Genomic DNA, 18463 nt, shown 5'->3' on the forward strand with positions numbered 1-18463 from the left:
GAACTGAGACTGGGAGTTGGTTCCATAGGAGAGGAGCTTGATAGCTAAAGGCTCTGCCTCCCATTCTACTTCTGTGGATTCTAGGAACCACAAGTAAACCTGCACTCTGAGAGTGAAGTGCTCTGTTAGGATGATAAGGCTCTACAAGGTCTTTATGATATGATGGAGCCTTGTCATTAAGGGCTTTGTATGTTAGGAGAAGGATTTTAAATTCTATTCTGAATTTTACAGGGAGCCAGTGGAGAGAAGCTAATATGGGAGAGATATGATCTCTCTTGCTAGTTCCTGTCAGTACTCTGGCTGCAAGTACTCTGGCTGATGTAATGATTCTGATTAATATTTGCCACTTTCATAACCAAGCTCTTTTGCTAGACCTTGGTGATTTTTTTTGGGTAGTTAACCTGTTTGTTCTGTGTCACACTCTGCATGTTGTATAACAGGTGTACAGAAGGGAAGTGGAGGAGAACGGCATTGTGCTGGATCCTCTCAAAGCTACACATGTTGTGAAGGGGGTGACAGGTCATGAGGTCTGCCACTACTTCTGGGACACAGCTGTCAGAATGGACTGGGAGAGTAAGTTCACCCTGTCGGAAGTCGGCACCACATCAACGCTGTTTGTCCTTCTCTGTTTTAATGTCATAACCTGAATGAACTCATCCTCCCTCAGCCACCATTGAAAATTTCAACGTTGTGGAAACACTTTCCGACAATGCCACCATTGTTTACCAGACGCACAAGGTAAAAATTCCTCATGATGTTTTAGACATTGCTGAAAAATGGTGCACGTTTGATCAGTATATTTGAATGCATCTGGTTGTGTTTCAGAGAGTGTGGCCTGCCTCTCAGAGAGACGTGCTCTATCTGTCAGCCATAAGGAAGATCTTGGCAACAAACGAAAACGATCCTGACACATGGCTGGTCTGCAACTTCTCTGTGGACCACGACAAGGCACCTGTAAGATTTTTGCATTATAGCCATTTGTATGGTGCAGTATTGCATGTGAGCGTGTAGTAGTGAGCCAAAAAGCTATTCAGTGAACATATTGCTTGGCCTATCTATCCATCTGCTGATTAATCTATTGATTGAGATATATTTGTTGATTATAGTGACATTTTACCAGTTCATCAGACATCCTTGTACTGTGATTAAATAATTCAAAATGCCTTTGATTCAACACAGCATATGATGACAAGTATCCCTTAGTCAAACAAGGTTTTGTTTTCAGGCCCATTTTAAGGGTAAATGGAAGAATGCCTATTTTTAGACCACTTACCCTCAGTCACTCTGTCAGTTGTGCTACAGCGAGACTTGTTTCAGCTTGGGAATTGTTTGCATTTACATTTTTGTTGTATTTACAGCCCACAAACCGCTGTGTTCGTGCCAAAATCAATGTTGCCATGATCTGCCAAACGCTGGTCAGCCCACCAGAGGGTGATAAAGAGATCAGCAGAGAAAACATCCTTTGTAAGATCACCTATGTTGCTAATGGTAGGTGCCTATCCAGCCGCAGTGTATATGCCTGGGGCAAGATCGTGCTGCTGACCAAAGCCTCTCCATCACCATCAGTCTAACTTTAATCTGTATACAGGCTCCTCAATATTAATATATTAGACCCTACTGGATTTTCTTCAAGACTACATTGTCTCACATCAGAGCTAATACAGTGGCAAATTGGTAGAAATGTCGTGTTTGTGAGTAATGGCCAAAAGCAAAGAGAAGAGCTGTCACAGCAGCCTGAATAACTACAACCTAAACAACCCACTTGTTGGCATTTGTGAAGTGGCCTGAGTGGATGTTTATGTTGCTGTGAAAAACAGCTTCAGGTCACAAAAAGGCCTCTTATGGTTTTGTCTTTTTTGTATTATTCTCATTGCCCTGCCTACTGCTATTTTATGTCTTACACCATTTCTCAGATAATTCAGAACAGTTTTGTGTCAGCTAATAATTCTGCTGATTGGTCTTTGCTGTAGCTGACATAAGAGAGAGACAGTCTGTGTGTATGTGTTTTTGAAATGTCAGTCTGGACTTGCACAGCTTTTCCCTGATGTCCTGGGGATGAGTACACTGTGACATAAAGCAGTGCTGCAAAAGGAACACTGGATCAGTTTATTGTTAGAGCAGCCAGGCAGGTCAGGGGAGTTTATTGGGGGGGGGAGCATTACATACTTGCCTCTCATTAGAGGGTACCCTAGACCTCTGTGTATTGAACCTGTACGCTGGTTTATGGTTAATAGTTTTATCCCAAGTTAACATGTAAACACAGTTTCCTGATAATGTTCCTCTGTGTGGCTGCAGTAAACCCAGGAGGCTGGGCACCAGCCTCAGTCCTCAGAGCCGTAGCCAAGAGAGAGTATCCCAAGTTCCTCAAACGCTTCACCTCCTATGTCCAAGAGAAAACTGCTGGGAAGCCCATCCTCTTCTGAGCACAAACAGGTAACCAGAAACCAAAACACGTCTTGCTCTAAAACTGAAAGTCATAGAACATGGCTTATGCTGTCTGGATGCGAGATCTACTGGCTGCTGCTTTACATGTAATTCTGAACCATAACGAAGCCAACAGTTAAAGAGAATATTTCATGTTTGTTCATTTCTGCAATACTGGCTTTCTTCTTGTTGACTTCCAGGCCTGTAGAGGAGCAAGTTAGCCCACAGGAGGGACTGCGTTGTTCAGCATCAAACAGACTCTCAACTACATGACCCATTCAGCTGCTTTTAGCTTTCAGACATGTAGACCACCACATCATCCAGGACGTCCCACAGGATGCCTGCTTTAAAGGAGATTGGTTTTACTGCTTTAAACCATCAGTAGTTGTCAACTCTGCCACATTATATTGGCTTAATACCTTTTGTTGGTCAGGAGTACATTTCTATGTCAATTCAAGAGCAAGTTTCCAGAGTTTCCTAAGTGATTTTTGAATTGTTGTTACTGAGTATTTGCATTTTTTGTAAATTGTTTGTACATTTCTTATGATCACATACTTCTTGACTTATTACATTTGCTTTAATTACTAGTATTACAGCTACTTGTTCTGCTGCTGCTAAAGTTACTACCATTAGAGAGGAATGTAGATGTTGTTTGGGGAAAGCATTGATGAGGTGTGATCATATCTCCTCTTTCTTGCCTTTTCCTGTCCCTCCGGTGATGACTCTGCAGTTTGATAGAGGGTCTGAATCTAAAGCTTTGAGATCTTTATATTTCTTGATTGTTATAAAGTAGCTGTCAGACACCATCGTGAACACAATGTATTGTACAGAGAGAACAGACTTAAGGTTTCAATTAGTTTACCAATGTGAGAAATGTGAATTTACTGTTAAATGCTTGAATTTGGTGACTCTAATGGGCTGAGGAAACCCAAAGTGGGAAGTGAGGAACATTTGTTAAGTCTAGTTAACTTATGCTGGGTATTATTTTTGATACTGGTAATCAATATTTGGATGTCTTGGATGTAGTTGACTGATGGATGCTACACTGTGATCAGTTGTCAGCATGTCTCTGTCTTCAACCTTCATGTCACACATGGTTTCTGACAGGTACGTGCAAATGACCAGCCACAGTGCATGATGTAAAGATTCCTCTCTTTCATTGAGAGACGAGTGGATACATTTCATATACTCTGGGTTGTTTTTCACCTTCCCCATCCCATGAGGCAGAAAGGAAACCGGTCAGGTTTGAACATTAGTCCTGCTGCTATTGTGAAGAGTAAGAAAGCTGTAAAATGTTGAGCAAAACATCATCTACACCTCCACTCCCAGCTGCACTTCACCTGCCACACCGTAGTGTAGCGGGCTCCTGATAAACCTAGCCCCATATTGCCTTAGACACCAGGATGAACCCTGAAAGTCCTGGCTTTCTCTACTCTACAGCCACCACATGTACATTTATCAACAACGAAATGAAGTGGGGAGGAAAGGGGTCCGAATTTCACATCTTACCTCAAGATTTCAGTTTGCTCTACTTTGTGTTTAATGCCATTGAAAGTTGGGAGTTTTGCAATCAGTAGATCTGCTTGGTGAAAAACGTAAACATGTTTTCAGTCTTGGAGATCAGGAAGGATCTGGATCATTGTTTTCGCTGATCATTACAAGTGGTAGATTTACGAGCAGTGTCAGCTGAAGAGTGCATTTAGTGTTTTTAATTTTGATATTTCGGCAGTAATCTACACCTTTTTTTAATTTCTAAGTTGTACATCAGAAGTATTATTGTTTGCACTAAATGTAATGCAATTTGACAATGTTCTGTAAATTAAAATTGTTACACAATGGAACTGAGAAGGTGTTCTGCACTCCTGTGGAAATGAGGATAGTTTTTGTTAAGTGAATGATGCAAACATATAAAGTACTGCTTCAGAAGCTAAAGCTTAAAGGTGTTAATCAAAGGTAGACACTGAATTCTAGCAGTTTATTTAAAGCAGTTTCTCTTCTATATATAAATATGCAATGTTTTTACATTCAGCGATTAAGGTTTTTTTTTCAGCAACTGGTAAAATATTGAGGTTTACATCATAAATTATAATCAACTCTACCGTTATTGTAGAATTCAACACTTATTGGATCTGATGTTGGTGAAGAGGTATCAAACAGCTACGTGTAGGATGAATGTCTCACAACTTCTTGAAGAAGACACTTATTCAGTATCAAAGGACATCCTGAGTAAAAGCATCTTCAGTCGTGACGCAAACCACAAAACTAGTACCGCCACATCAAAAATGACCTACAGTGTTCCTTCACTCTCTGTACACATATCGGTGATCTGCAGATGTGTGCATTTGTAGAGTAAAAAGAGGGGGAAAAGTGCATATTAATACATCCAAATCTGAATCCTTCTCAGTTAGCCCACCCAAGTAAGGGCCTCTGAGGAGAATATTTCTTACAGTAATAATAACCAGTGTCAAAAGTGCCTTTTTATCAAGAGCAAGTCCTTCAGCTCTGTGTTTCATTCAATATCCAGTAACTGTCTTTTCTCACGTCACTTTACAGCAGCCCTTCGCCAGGGCTTCAGGTTTGTGTCAGGCCAGCACAAATACCAGCCCAGTTAGGAAAAGGCAGACACTCTCACTGTGTCACAGTTTGGCCTTGGTAGCTTCAGAATAAAGTCTGTTTGTTTGAGTATTTCCTCATCCATGTTGGCTGTGGCTACAAGCTGGCATGTGTCCTTTGTGCGACACTCACGTCCCTCGTCAGTGGGAACAAAGATGCCATCATAAATTCTCTGTAAATGTTTTCTCATCTCATCAGCAACTAATGCAGTTGCAAGCTTTGAAATTGTCCTTGCAGCAGAAAAATTAAATAATGAAATGTATATCTACCCTCTCCTCCTATGTATATACAGTAAATGATCATATCTTGTGTAGGTCATTGAACAGGATACATACATAAAACTTGATGGCACTGTATTAACGCATGCTCTAAAACAATACTCCGTCTGATGTTCATGTCACATGGTTTGTGCAGAGGTGCATCATTGTGACTTTGTTGCTGTCTTCTTTTAGTCCATCCGCCAATGGAGAATCTCAGTCGTTTAATGTATTGGCAATACAAGTGGCAACGTGGAGTTAGCACTGAAGTGGAGTCAAAGGTCAACCTGGCCTGTCCAATGGAGCGCAGCAGTTTGTTTTGTGATTGTCAGGAGGAAATGACGGCTGTAAAGCTGTTTTTTTCACTGCAGGGGAAAACAGGGCAGAGAAAAAGGATGATTATTGACATGGTTTAGGTCTGAGTTCTAAATGTGAACTAATCACACATCAGCATTGGTATCTAAAATTTGAACACCATAAAACTTGTGAAGGGTGACCTGAAATAACAAATGGAGAAATAACTTACGAAGTAGGCATCGAGAACAGAGCAGTCATCGCGGTTTATGTCCACATCCACGGTGCTCTGCTCTGAGGTGAGGCAGATGGCACTATCCTCCAGGGTAAATGTGGAGCTGGAGGCAATGTTGTCTCTGAAATAGGAAAAAATATTTTTGTATTAACTTATGTAGCAGACAGCCCTGAGAATTTATTGTGTGGCTCGAAGGCAGTTAAAGTAAAGCAGCTGTATAAACAGTGCTTGGAAACTTGATGAAAAACATGCTCTTCAGAAACAAATCACACACTATTGCAAACATTCTGACATCAAGGAGGCAAAGAGATGAACTGACTGCGAGCAGGATGGAAAACCTGTCTGATGTCAGGCCAGCAAAGAACTCAGCTGAGAGGCTAGACAGGCAATGAACAAAAACTCTAAGATTAGCCTGATTTGACCACCACTTCTTTTGAAGATGGTTGCAAGGGAGCTGGTGCCAGTCCCAGATGACACTGAGCAAGAGGTACACCCCGGGCAGGTCGCCAGTCTATCACAGGGCTGACACTCAGAGACAGACAACCACACTCACTCCCACGGGCAATTTAGAGTCACTAGTCAACCTAAGCTGCATGTCTTTGGACTGTGGGAGGAAGCTGGAGTACATGGAAAGAACCCGCACAGGGAGAACATGCAGACTCTGCACAAAAAGGCCCCAGGTCGGCCCGGGCTCGAACCTAGAATATTCTTGCTGTGAAGCGACAGCACTAACCACTGCACCACTATGCTGCCCTAGAAGGAGACCCTTGCTGGGAAAATATGCACATACAGTATAGCATGAGGGATAAGAATGAACTAAACTGACTTATTCTAGGAAAATGCACCTTAAATTTCAACAACTGTGGTTTCAGACTGAGGGAATAAATGCATTACAACATTAGTCTGGTTTTGGGGAGAACAGAAGAAATGACAACATTTTGGTATCAAGTGCTTAACTAATATATTTAAAAAACTGTAATATGGAAAATCTCCTCCAAAAGATGAGCAGGGAGTGTCATATATGTATTGAGAGGTTTCTCGTATATATGAGAGTGATGTCTTGCTGAAGCCTACAGAACCATCCCCTGCTGCCACGAATGAAGCTTTTATCCTCACGGAGCCAATACAAATATACATCTCTCTCAGAAATACCTGGGAGTTGCCCTCTGGTGCAAACACCAGAGGGCAACATTTACAGCTCTTTTCCTTGTACTGTATGTGCATCAGGTAAGTTCCTGATAAATTCAAGAATGTGTTTACACTCTTTTATGACATGAGACTGACTGCTTTTTGTGTACAAAGTCAAACTGAAAGCCAGGTAGAGAGTGAAGCAGATAAGTGCATTTGTGGAGATAGACGGATAGGGGGAGAGGTATAGATTAGTAACGGCTTTGTTTTAAAACAATCCTACCCTGAACATCACAAGACAAGGTGTTCCTATTGTAACCAACAAACCAGCTGTCAGACAGGGATTATATAGTCTCCAATGCACCGTTTGGCCTCTGTTGTCACAGTATGTCTGCAGCATAATGGCACTAGGCAAGACCATGTCAAAGCCACTCTTTAAATATTTATGAGAATACTTGACAGTGCAGCAGCAGGTGACTGATGAGGGGACAAGACCGGGCAAGTCACACAATGGAGCATCAAAAAGCAAGCTGAAACCAACACTACTACGAAGGGAGCAGTGAAAAATGGAAGACAGAAGTGAAAAACGAAAGTGTCCAAAGCCAAAACAAATATTGCGTTGCATCAAAAGACTTGTGTAGTACATACTTGCAGATTATTTCCTAATCGCTGTCTAGTAAATGGAGGAGACTAACACTACCCGCCATCACAGCCCATTCAAAGAATGGACAGTCCATGTGTTCTGTAGGAAGTACGTGTATTTCTACTGGATGCATGCTGTCAAACCGGATGAGTCACATGTGCTGTTACGCACGTCACCAATAAAACCACTGGATTGAAGAGCACAGGTGATATGGTGATAACACGCCTTTTTATCCTGTTACTCAAGCCCTCAAGGCTCTGTACCTTTAATCATGATGTAAAGGTCAAAAACTACACGTTCCACCCCTAAAGCAACCAGAAAGAGTACAAACAAAAAAGTCAAATAAGTAGACACTGTACCTCTCTTCTGTTTGGTTGTCCACGTTGACATAAATGGAGGAGGTGGAGATGGTTCCCATGGAATAGCCGTCATAGAAGGACAAGTTGACAGGGACGAGATCAGGACGCAGGTATGAACCAAACACAGCTGAGGAGGAAACGGTTACATGAACATGATGAGTACGGAAAAACAAGTGCACACTTTACTACATCATTTTTTATTCTTTTTGTTTGACCCTTACTGACTGGTAAAGGCCAACATCTGTCAGACTCTATTTGTAATCTACAAGCCAAAGCTAAGATGCAACTTCTCAAACTTTTGAAAACTCCTAACTGAACTTTGTGTATCAAGGCTGAGTCCCTTTTTAACTGAGAGAAAATACACAGACAATCACTGGCACACATGGCCATGATCTCCTAAATGTGCTTCATTGGTCAATCAGTATGTTCAATATTTCTTTAGTTGTGCTGATTAAAATGTCAAGCCTACACTGGATCATCCATTTATTCTTCTAACTCACTTGTGCTTTCTAGTGTGAACTTCAAAGTTTAAACAGGCTTAATGACTGAGACAATACAGGGCATGGGAATTCAATTCAAATTAATTGATTAAACTACTCCAATAAAACTGACAAAACACGTTTAACTGTATCAGCCTCGGGCTTCTCTCTGGTTGTGAAGACAAATGATCCTGTGACCCTTTCTGTTCTACACCCACACCCTTGTATCTTCCAGTACAGTGTTGCCAACACTCCTTCGACCATATCAAACACAAAGGTGCCTGAAATACACCTTCTTGTACTGGGGTCATGTTGTGATCATAGCAGAGAGTGAGAGGGGAGGTTTACGATAACACTGCTAAGACTACACAGCTCTCTTCTTACCTTTCTGTAGAGATTCTAATAACAAGGCAGTCTCAGATTTCTTCCATTAAGGCCAAATACTGTATCAAGCACTGACAGTTTCCCCATGGGGCAGTGCTGAGAGGACAACATTTTTATGGCTGAATTCAAGTGGCTGTTTATGGGTTTCTAAAAAGCTCTAATAAGCTATAAAAACGAGAAAACAAGTGAGGCTGAAATGGGTAGATTAGAAGGCAGCTGGTGCCTTGAGGATAATGGTAAAGTGACAAGTGCACCTCTGATAAGTGGTGTTGCTTTAAGTTTCAAATAATCTCTTAAATAAGGCACTTCTATGAACACTCATGAGTGCTGTTAATCATTCAAGATGCACTCTCTTACAACATGCATAGAGAATTGCTTCACAGTGTTCATCACAGGTAGAGTGACGCCGTCTTAGAAGGTTGTTGTTTCTGTACCTTGTCTGTCCAGACTGGCCAAGCTGCGGGCTCCTCCCAGCCTGGCCCTCCTGTCCTCTTTGTTCTTCTCATCAGCCTGCGATGAAAGGATCTCCTGAGAGGCTGACGACTTCAGAGCTGAGATGGAAGTGCGAGTCCTCTTTGAAGGGGAGAATCGAATAGCTGTGCAGCAAAAAAGAACCATATGAATCAGGGAAAGGAAAGAAATGAGGGTGATAAAGATTCACAAATGCAGAGGCAGAAGGAGCAAGAGGAGCCAGGGAAAAGAATGATCCTGACTGAAGCAATCACTTCATGACACAACCAAAGTCTGATGCCATGCCTCCAACATTAGCAGCAAAGTTATTAAACTGATAAATGGCAATCAAGGGTCTTCTAAGCCATCCTCATCCTGCCTCCCAAGCCCTGCATGAGATGAAATCCTTTCCTGGCATCTCCCTGTGAATAGCACAGCTATGTCCATGTTCATTTCCATAGGGGAGTCCTGCATGGTTACATAACATTTGTTACTATATTTGGTGTAAATGTGAAGTTCCAAAACAACCTGACTTGACCTAGAGCCACACCCATGACACTGGGAATAGACTGTGGGGGGAAAAGGGTTTTGTCATGATAAACATGACAGAAGATCAATCGATCTGTCATTCATATGATCAGTGCTGCAGTATTAGGTGGGTGTTTAAATAAACAAATAAATAAAGTAACATTTCATTTAAACGAATCAGCATCGAGCTAATTATATTACAGTGACACACCAATGCCCAGCAATAGACAATAAAAACCATACAAATTCACTCTCGTTATCAGGCCAGGAATTCCTGTGTTCCACTTTCTATTGCTGTCCTGGTCTGCCTTCCCTGCCACATGTCACCAGGATCACCCTGCAGACTTACGCTGAGTCTTCCTGAAGACCCGAGTGCTCATAAACTTGAGGAAGCGGCTGGCATAAAATCCGGGACGGTGCACTGAGACGGAGTCCTGGGGACAGGCAGAACATGCCGAGTTTTTATCAGACAGCAGACTGACGAGTATGTGTCCATATAAAAAGCTTGTTCATAAAAGCAGCAGTGTCTGATTTGACCAAGTTATCAACTTACGCCGTCATACACCAGGGCCTTCCATGAGTGTTCCAGCTTCTTAATGAGCCTGGGGAGAAACAAAACAAGGAGAAAGCTTGTCACAAATGTATCTGCAGCAACTTTCCCCCTTTTATACTTGGTCAAACCTGAGATGCTTCCCCTCTTGCGCCTTGGACTCAAGACACAGCAAAAACTAAAGATATCTTCTAGAATTTTAGCAGAAGCTTTATGTTATGTAATCAATTATGTTATGGATCAACTGGCCCTATTCATCCTTCCTCCCTGACCTGATCTCACCTCACCCACTGTGTGTGAGCATCTGATGCCTCCTCCATCCAGGCTGACTAGGTTTTATGTGATGCTTTTAAATTGCCATAAGTGTGGAAAGCTGATGAGCAGAAAGGTTTCCTCTGTTACCTAACTCTCTTGCTCTCAGGGCAAAAAAAATCAATGTGTAAATAAAGAAAAGTGACTGCTGTGTCCATTTACATTTAAATCATGATAAGTAGAGAAAAGCCTGGAGTCCTTTTAGGACTGTGTTAAAGTGCCATGTAGCTCCTTCCATCAGTGAAGGGTGAGAATTCCACATTAGGTGGTCATAAGGCAAACATCGGGGCCAAGAGAGAATCCTGTCAATGCAAACTCCTCAACTCTTCCTGCACATTCTCTATAAATTGTCACATCTGCATTGGCTATTGATGAGACAAGCTACTTTTCAGAAATAGAGACATTCCTGCGGATCATACAGCCAGACTTAAATGGTTTTCACAGTCAAAGTCATCAGATTAATGAATTTTCCAGTCAGTGATAACAGGAGAACTACTGTATTAAATAATAAATAAAATGACAGCCGGTTTATATAAACCTATATAGATTAGTACCTGTACGACTGTAGAATATCTATAATACCCAGGAAGATGAGCAGCTTTTCATCCCTGTGGGTTCTGGCAGGGATGCCACCCATCCTTAAACAAAATGAAAACACCATCAGTCAGAGAACAACTGCTGTTCATCAATGCTTGAAACACTGTTAAAATTAAAGGCCATGTGCCTCCACACTTTTACAAGTGTTTGTAAAAGAGGCCCAGTATTTATATTCATGTGTATTGCTGTAAATGTTCATAACAGTGACTGTGTTTGTGTAGGTTACTGTAGCTATGGTTATGTGAAAGCTGTGTGTACACTGAGAGTCCTGTGAGAGGTACGAGCATGGTTGTATAACTGTGTCTGAGAGAGAAAAGGTGACTGTTAAGAAACAGAGGCCATGTGTGTACGCCCAAATATGTGTATATAATGTATGTATTCCCAAGGCTGAGCCGACTCACGTGTCGTCTGTGGTGAGGGCTTCTGCAGCCTTGCCGTCTCCCTGGATGGATTCCATGGCGGTGGAGTAAAGGACCCTCTGGCACACAGGTCTCCTCCCGTCCCCCCCTGCCTGGCCCGGCTCACTTCCCTCCCTCTGGCTCTGGTCTAGGACGTGCACACCCAGCAGCAGACTGTAGTCCATGATCTTAAAACTCTCCAGCACCTATGACCAGTGAAAAAAATAATCATCCACAATGAATCCACTAATGATTAATGCCACAGGCTGGGATTTAATAACAGGATCTTTCACATTTTGACGACCTGTTTGATCAACTATTCTCCTGTGTGCTTCACCTTCAGCTCTTCAAATAAATACAGTGACATCCTGAAATGCTTTGAAAAACACCATCCAGCATGCTTGAATGCCTCGCAGACCAGAAAGTAAGCAAAAGGAGGTCTTGGCTTGAGCTAAATAAACAAGCTTTTTCTCCACAGTCAGCCAAGTCTTTCACCCAGTTTCCTATAGACTCTGAGACTTTACGTCTCCTAGTGCTCAAGTAAAGCAGCCTCATAGCAAGACAAGGGTAGAGAGAGAGAGGCAGGAGCTTAATGTGGGAATGGGATTAGGGTCACTGGAAGGTAGCTAGGCTCATCTTATGACCAAGACTGGGACAAATTATTGTGCTGAATTCTTGGGCTATTTACTTCTACACATTCTCTCCATTCAATCCCTTCAATCATAAAACAAAACTAAAAAATTAATGTATCCAATCCTCTGGCATCAAATTAAGACTGATATAAAGTTCATCATCATTGAACTGTGAGCCATAAACAGATTTCTGATATAAGTTATGACCCAGAATCCAAAGAAAACTGGCCTGTTTTTGCAAAGGATGTGAGACCAGTAGTGTCTGGAAGTTGACCTACCTATAAGTTCCTATTATTATTCTCTAGATAACCCATTTTAATGAATGGTCAAACAAGACATTATCAGTGTTAGCTCTAAAACCAGCTGGCATCTGCAACAGATGTATAAGGTCACAGTGCCACACATGAGCATGTATACATACACACACAGAAAATAGACTTACTGACTGACTCAAACACTGGAGCTTTTGTCTAAGCGCTGCCTGCTCCATATCAACAATTTGCATCCCTTCACTCTAACTCCCCCAGCCTATTCAAATAGCATAGGCTGTTGAATAGAGCCACGCACCACAGGCTGCCTACAGAAGGCCATCACTGTGAGTGCTGGCTTTCCCAGGCAAACAATCAAACCAGAAAGAAAACAGCTGCATTTCTGTGCTTGTTTGTGCAAAAGGATTTTCTTTGGATTCTGGAAAATACTGTTTATATGTAAAGCTACAAAAAAATATCAGCATAGAGTGGAATATTACTGATAATTAGTGGCATAATGATCAAGTGTTTGTCTCTCCCCCCCCGGGCAGCCTGCCTTATGCTCTCATTACAAGAATATTCACAGTGAATGAGAAAGTCCTAACAGCAGCCTCTGATCTTCAGCAAATCTATGATGTTTCTCAGCATATTCCACCCATCTGTCTCCGTGCCAGTACGGCTGTAGAGCTCCCCACAGTGCTGGCTGGTGTGCCCCTCTTTAGCAGTGACACCAACACACTGCAAGCTTTCTTATGCCTGAGCCTGTCTGCTGGACACACAGAGGAGAGATTCTTTTACACTTGTTTCTGGACCAGCTGCGTCAATGGTGCTGGATTTTTAAGCCCAGTTACGATCACAGGTATGTTTTTTGCAAAATTGGCATGAGTACCCCTGCCCATGTCTGATTTCTAGATTTGGGCATCGTCTTCCATTTCTCATAAAGCATGTTTCAAAAATAAAACCTTCCGCATTGCAGCAGCTGTAATAATGTTATTTTAAAATTCACTCTTTCTCAGTTTATTTCCTCCAACACTGTGAATATAAACTGAAGTTTCACAAATGTGGAGTTTATTGCATGAAGACTGTATTAGATTACATTAGAGTGCACACCCCAGAGGTAACAACTCTCATATATATCCTGTGATTTGAGCCAACTATGCACTGTTTCACACTGAATAACTTACTAATGTCTCTTTACAACTTTTAGGGAGGCCTGTGTAGGGCTGCAGTGACTACTAAAATAACTGATCAGTCCACCGACAGAAAATTAATCGGCAACAATTTTAAAAAAAGCTTCTCCAATGTAAATATGTCCTGGTTTTCTTACTCTCCTATAGTAAAGTGAAAATCTTTGGATTTTAACTAGTGATGAACCATACATCTGAACACATGGGCTCTCGGAACTTACCAACATTTATCACTGATTAAAAGGGTTTTGGTGAAGCTTTAGCTGAACTTTGAAAGTTATCTTGATGGCCGCCGTCAAAAACGTGCTGCCAACAAATCTGCTTGACATCCGCAGCAGCATCACTATCACCGTAATGGCTGTTTCACATTTGGTCACTGTAATGCAACATGGATGTGATGCTCCTTGTTACAAATCACACACTCAGACCCACCCTATCTCACTGTCTCTGCACAGTATGAATTATTAATACCCTGTGTTGTTTTGGTTTTTCGTGAGTATCAGGGGAGCTGCAGGGCAATGGAGAGAGGACCCTGCATTTCCCTAGAAATGTCCCACATAGCAGAAATATCTGATTCTCTCAAATGCATTCCTCATACTTCTCTTCCTCTCAACACGGCTTCCAGCTTCACCTCAACTCTAACCTCCTACATTCCAATTAAATAAAAAGCATAGCACTCCAAGCTTTGGAAAAACACCTACAATTTAACGTTTCAGAGGCCTCACAACATGTACTTTCACAGGACAACAATCCCCTTCCATTTCCTCATTCCCTCCACACCCCTCACCCCCCTGTTGCTCGCCTTCTGCCGACCCCTCCTCTGTGTTTTGGTCTAAAGCCTCTCCTGGGGTGAGACTTAGCTGCTTACTCATGGAAATTGATTCTGCTTTATAGGCACTTTGCTTCCCGCTCAGGAGGTAAGCACAGGAAGCCATGACAAAAACAAAATATACAGCACAGAGTCTCTAACAGCTGGTCCTCAACAGTGTCACATTCCACACTACATACTTTTAGATATAAAAGATATGAAACACAGAGCCCTGTACATGCACACATACAGTAGTAGACTGAGAGAGCCTGACCGGGCAAGGTCATAAGTGTGAGTGAGCTGCCAGGTTAAACATTGAGGAAGCACCGACTTAGCCAGAGAGGAGGGGTGTCCTTCAGTCTGCTTAAAAAAAACACTACAAAGGAAACAGAGAGTACCAAGAAAGTCAGCATATTGGTTAATGATGATGAGAAGGGCCGCAACCTGAGAAGTTCATCTGAAACTGTGGCAATCTCACTCTAACCTAACATCACATGACCCGCGTTTGTCCCTAAGATTGTGATCGAGATACTGTTTGGCTTGAAATGTGAGAACACAACAGCTGAACACACCTGTTTACACACCTTTGCTGGAAGGATACTGCACTTTCCCAGCTATTTTAGTTTCCTGATAACCTACACTTAAAGATGTATTGTACAGTTTCACAATGATGTCACAGTTTTACTAATAATGACTCAGTTTGTATGATTTTGTTTAGATTTCTGCAAGATAACTGTCTGTACTATTAAAACTTCTCTTGGGTTCAATAAGGAACCCAGGAGATCCCCCAGATAGGTACAAATAGGTTTAATCAACTTTGACTCCTCAGCTACTGCAGAAGAGAGCAAACATTACTGTATCTGTGGCAGCCTGCTGCAACATGCATATATCTAATTCTACTGTCACTTGAATGTCAGTTGCATAACTGGTAGCTAGTTAATTAGTAAACATTCCAACTAGTGTTAACTGATAAGTTTCCTAATGTTAACGTAAATTAAATAAACTTGAGCTGAGTTTCTGAGTCATCAAGTCCCATTGTCTGTTTCTCGTGTTTCTAAAATCAGGGAAGTCCAGTGGATCACTAGATCATGTCTCCTATTAAACGCCAACTATCTTCTACTAGACAGTCTCTCCGCCCGTTAAAACAGCAAAGACTGCAAGCCTGTCTTGGGATCAAGCTCTGAGTCTCTCACGGAACCAGGATCAGGTCTTAATCACATTCAATGTTTAGAGAGCTGTCACAGAAAGGAGAAGGGAGCCCAGGGCAAACAAGGAGCCTAGACTGAACACACAGTAGAAACACATTGTGGTCCCAGTGGCAAACACATGGAAACTTCTGCTTTCAAAACAACATCCCATCTAAAATGCACACGCTATCCTGCTGCTTGTGATGGTATCTACTGTAAGCTTTCATAATCATTTGCATTAATGAGGGGTCTGCTCTGATATGGCACATGACATAATGTCCATGAGAGGCTTCACTGCACTGTCAAAATGTTTTAGCAATGGAATGAAGGCATGATAAATTCAACAGAAATATAATTTTGAAGGAAATCATTCTGACAAAGATGAGCACACACACACACACACACACACACACACACACAAAATCACCCTCTGTACACATTTCGAAAACCACCTACCCGACAATCTCTCTGCAGAGTTTTCATTAGGTTGTTGTATGTCTCTGCGTCAAAGTAAAGCCCTTCATCATGCATGTCCTGGAAGTCCAGGTCTTTGTAGGTAGGACAGGCCTTCTCTCTCTCTTTCCTGGATGCCCGTCTCTTGTAGGTGGATCCCTTCAGGTCATATTTGTAGTGCATCTTGACAGAGCGAGGCAGCACATTGTTCATCACCACCAGCCGGATGTTGATGCCTCCAGACTGGATACAATACAGGCCATAAAACTTAGGCAGCAGCGTGCGTGGGTTCTGGTTCAAGTTCTGTGGAAGAAAGCACAATGCAGTGAACAGTATCTATGACATACAAAAAATAGTCTGGTTCCAAATTTGTGAATGGCTACATTCTGTTGTAGATTACCTGATAAACCTAGTACGTTTTTAGATATTTACATGTTTCCTGCACCCCCTTTACTGAGGCAATGTGAGGGTGCCCTGCAGCTGGAGCTAATGAATGTTCACTGCATCTTATTTACACCATTTAAATGTGATCACTGATCTGTTCTAGACAGCCGTTCAACTGTGAGAAGTGGAATTTTGCCACATCAAATGTCTCACCATGTAGTATCCAGGCAGCAACCGCTGGAGAAACTTGGCCTCTTTGTGTTGGACGGTTTTAATGATGAACTCATCATCGCTGGTCAGGTAGAAGAGAGAGCCGCTGGCCCCTGGGTTGGTCAGCTCAATCAAAGGCTCATTTACCAGGGAGTACTGAGGGAGAATCATAAACACACATTTCATATTTCACGTGAAACAAAGGCCAGAGTGCTAGAAAACAACTATACTATCTAAACAAAAACCACCTGCAAACATTCAAACAGCTCCAGAGGAAAAATTGAAAAAACTATTCAAAGTTGATTTGGATGCTGCACCACATACATTTTGTTTATTTTTGCTGGAAGAAGAAAACTGTAGTAAATGTGGCTTTTTCTTGATACAATTTGATTAAATCACAATATGACAACATGGATGTTGTCCCATGGAAGATGGCGGACGTCACGGTCGCACGCGCACCTGGTGCTCCTGTGTTTGCCAAGGCTCGATTAAAACCTGAAGTGTATAAAACAACTGACGGTAAAGTTATAGTAGAGGATTAATTTTTTTGCATTTCCTCTATGTTAAACTAAGGACCTTAAGTCAGGATGAGATTGTCCTGTTGGCAGTCAACACCTTTGACACCGAGTGGATTGAGGCTTCGAAGAAAAAGCTCTATGAAGTCTGCGTCACTACCCAGCGTAACATCTTGCATAAGGGAGTGCATAAAGACGTTAATAATGTTAAGGCTTGCCTTAAAGTTTTGAACGAGTGTGGGGAGGACACCCCCAGATTTGTGTCTTAGATGAACTGCCATCTGTGACGTTTACGAGTATGGATGTGTGTGGCTTGTTTCGTAAAATGGAGCATCTTCAGGCCGAAATTACTGCGATGAAGCAAGCGACAGTCTGCGGGCTGTTGCAGCAGACACGATCAAGCGTGTCAGTGCATTGGAAACGCGCGCTGTATTGTCGGATGCAACGGAGGCCGACCACAGTATCTCTTTGGCAGGTGAGCAGTCGAAGGTGGTGGGTGGCCCCAAAGGGTCCGAGGGTCTGGTGCCGCCTGCGGGGGATAGGGCTACTCTATTGGAACACTGTGGAGAAGCGTTGCCGCCCGGTTCCCCTACGTGGAGCTTGGTGGCTAAAAGGGGGCAACGTCAACTAAAGAACTCGGCTGGTGTTAGGCCTGCTCCTCGTGTAGGCATTACCCTAGCAGGTCAGAGGAAAGCTGGCAAATCTGTTGTGGGTACCGGAGCAGCTGGAACCATCAAAACGATTAAGACCAAGATGGTCAGTGTCTTTGCTACAAAATTCTCACCAGACTTGGAAGCCGAAATTTTACGTACTTATTTGAAAGAAAAACTTGGGCATGACGTCATGTGTCATAAAATTTGTGAGGCGATATTTTGAACCACGTAAATTTGTTGGTGGTGCTCATGCTGCTCACTCTACCCGAGCAAGGCCCTCTCCTGGAAGCAGATGCTAGCTCTAACTCATTTTTATGGATCTTAAAGTAATCTCATATAACTGCCGTGGTCATAATGTGGAGGATAAAGTTCGCCGCATTGTGGTTAAAGAGCTGCTGGAACAATGTGACATCCTATGCTTACAAGAGACTCTTCTTGCCAAGCAGGACTTATGTGGCCTCGGCGCTGGAGAGTCTACTACCGACTTTGGGCTCGGGTTTAAGCGTGGACGGATTCCTGGGGGTGTGGCTATCTT

At 42.4% G+C, this 18463-nt stretch overlaps 2 protein-coding genes across 8 annotated transcripts in view; one reads left to right on the forward strand and one right to left on the reverse strand.

Annotated features, from left to right (window-relative positions):
• The window catches only part of cert1 (ceramide transporter 1), a 20872-nt gene extending 16607 nt beyond the window's left edge, over nt 1-4265 (forward strand). For all 4 annotated transcript variants that reach the window (XM_020594430.1, XM_020594432.1, XM_020594431.1 and 1 more), the window contains 6 exons: nt 441-573; nt 668-738; nt 826-954; nt 1359-1488; nt 2296-2433; nt 2625-4265. In XM_020594430.1, coding sequence (XP_020450086.1) covers nt 441-573; nt 668-738; nt 826-954; nt 1359-1488; nt 2296-2423 — 591 coding nt within the window. In that variant the 3' untranslated portion in view covers nt 2424-2433; nt 2625-4265. The remainder of the gene's footprint in view (nt 1-440; nt 574-667; nt 739-825; nt 955-1358; nt 1489-2295; nt 2434-2624) is intronic.
• A 142-nt stretch (nt 4266-4407) lies between these two features.
• pip5k1bb (phosphatidylinositol-4-phosphate 5-kinase, type I, beta b) overlaps nt 4408-18463 on the reverse strand; it is a 31127-nt gene continuing 17071 nt past the window's right edge. For all 4 annotated transcript variants that reach the window (XM_020594515.1, XM_020594516.1, XM_020594517.1 and 1 more), the window contains 10 exons: nt 16764-16916; nt 16170-16469; nt 11655-11857; nt 11211-11294; nt 10348-10396; nt 10144-10228; nt 9251-9412; nt 7954-8080; nt 5821-5944; nt 4408-5659 (listed from right to left, as the gene is read on the reverse strand). In XM_020594515.1, coding sequence (XP_020450171.1) covers nt 5657-5659; nt 5821-5944; nt 7954-8080; nt 9251-9412; nt 10144-10228; nt 10348-10396; nt 11211-11294; nt 11655-11857; nt 16170-16469; nt 16764-16916 — 1290 coding nt within the window. In that variant the 3' untranslated portion in view covers nt 4408-5656. The remainder of the gene's footprint in view (nt 5660-5820; nt 5945-7953; nt 8081-9250; nt 9413-10143; nt 10229-10347; nt 10397-11210; nt 11295-11654; nt 11858-16169; nt 16470-16763; nt 16917-18463) is intronic.

This window comes from Monopterus albus, unplaced genomic scaffold (genome assembly GCF_001952655.1).
Source record: "Monopterus albus unplaced genomic scaffold, M_albus_1.0 scaffold23.1, whole genome shotgun sequence".
Classification (NCBI taxonomy): domain Eukaryota; kingdom Metazoa; phylum Chordata; class Actinopteri; order Synbranchiformes; family Synbranchidae; genus Monopterus; species Monopterus albus.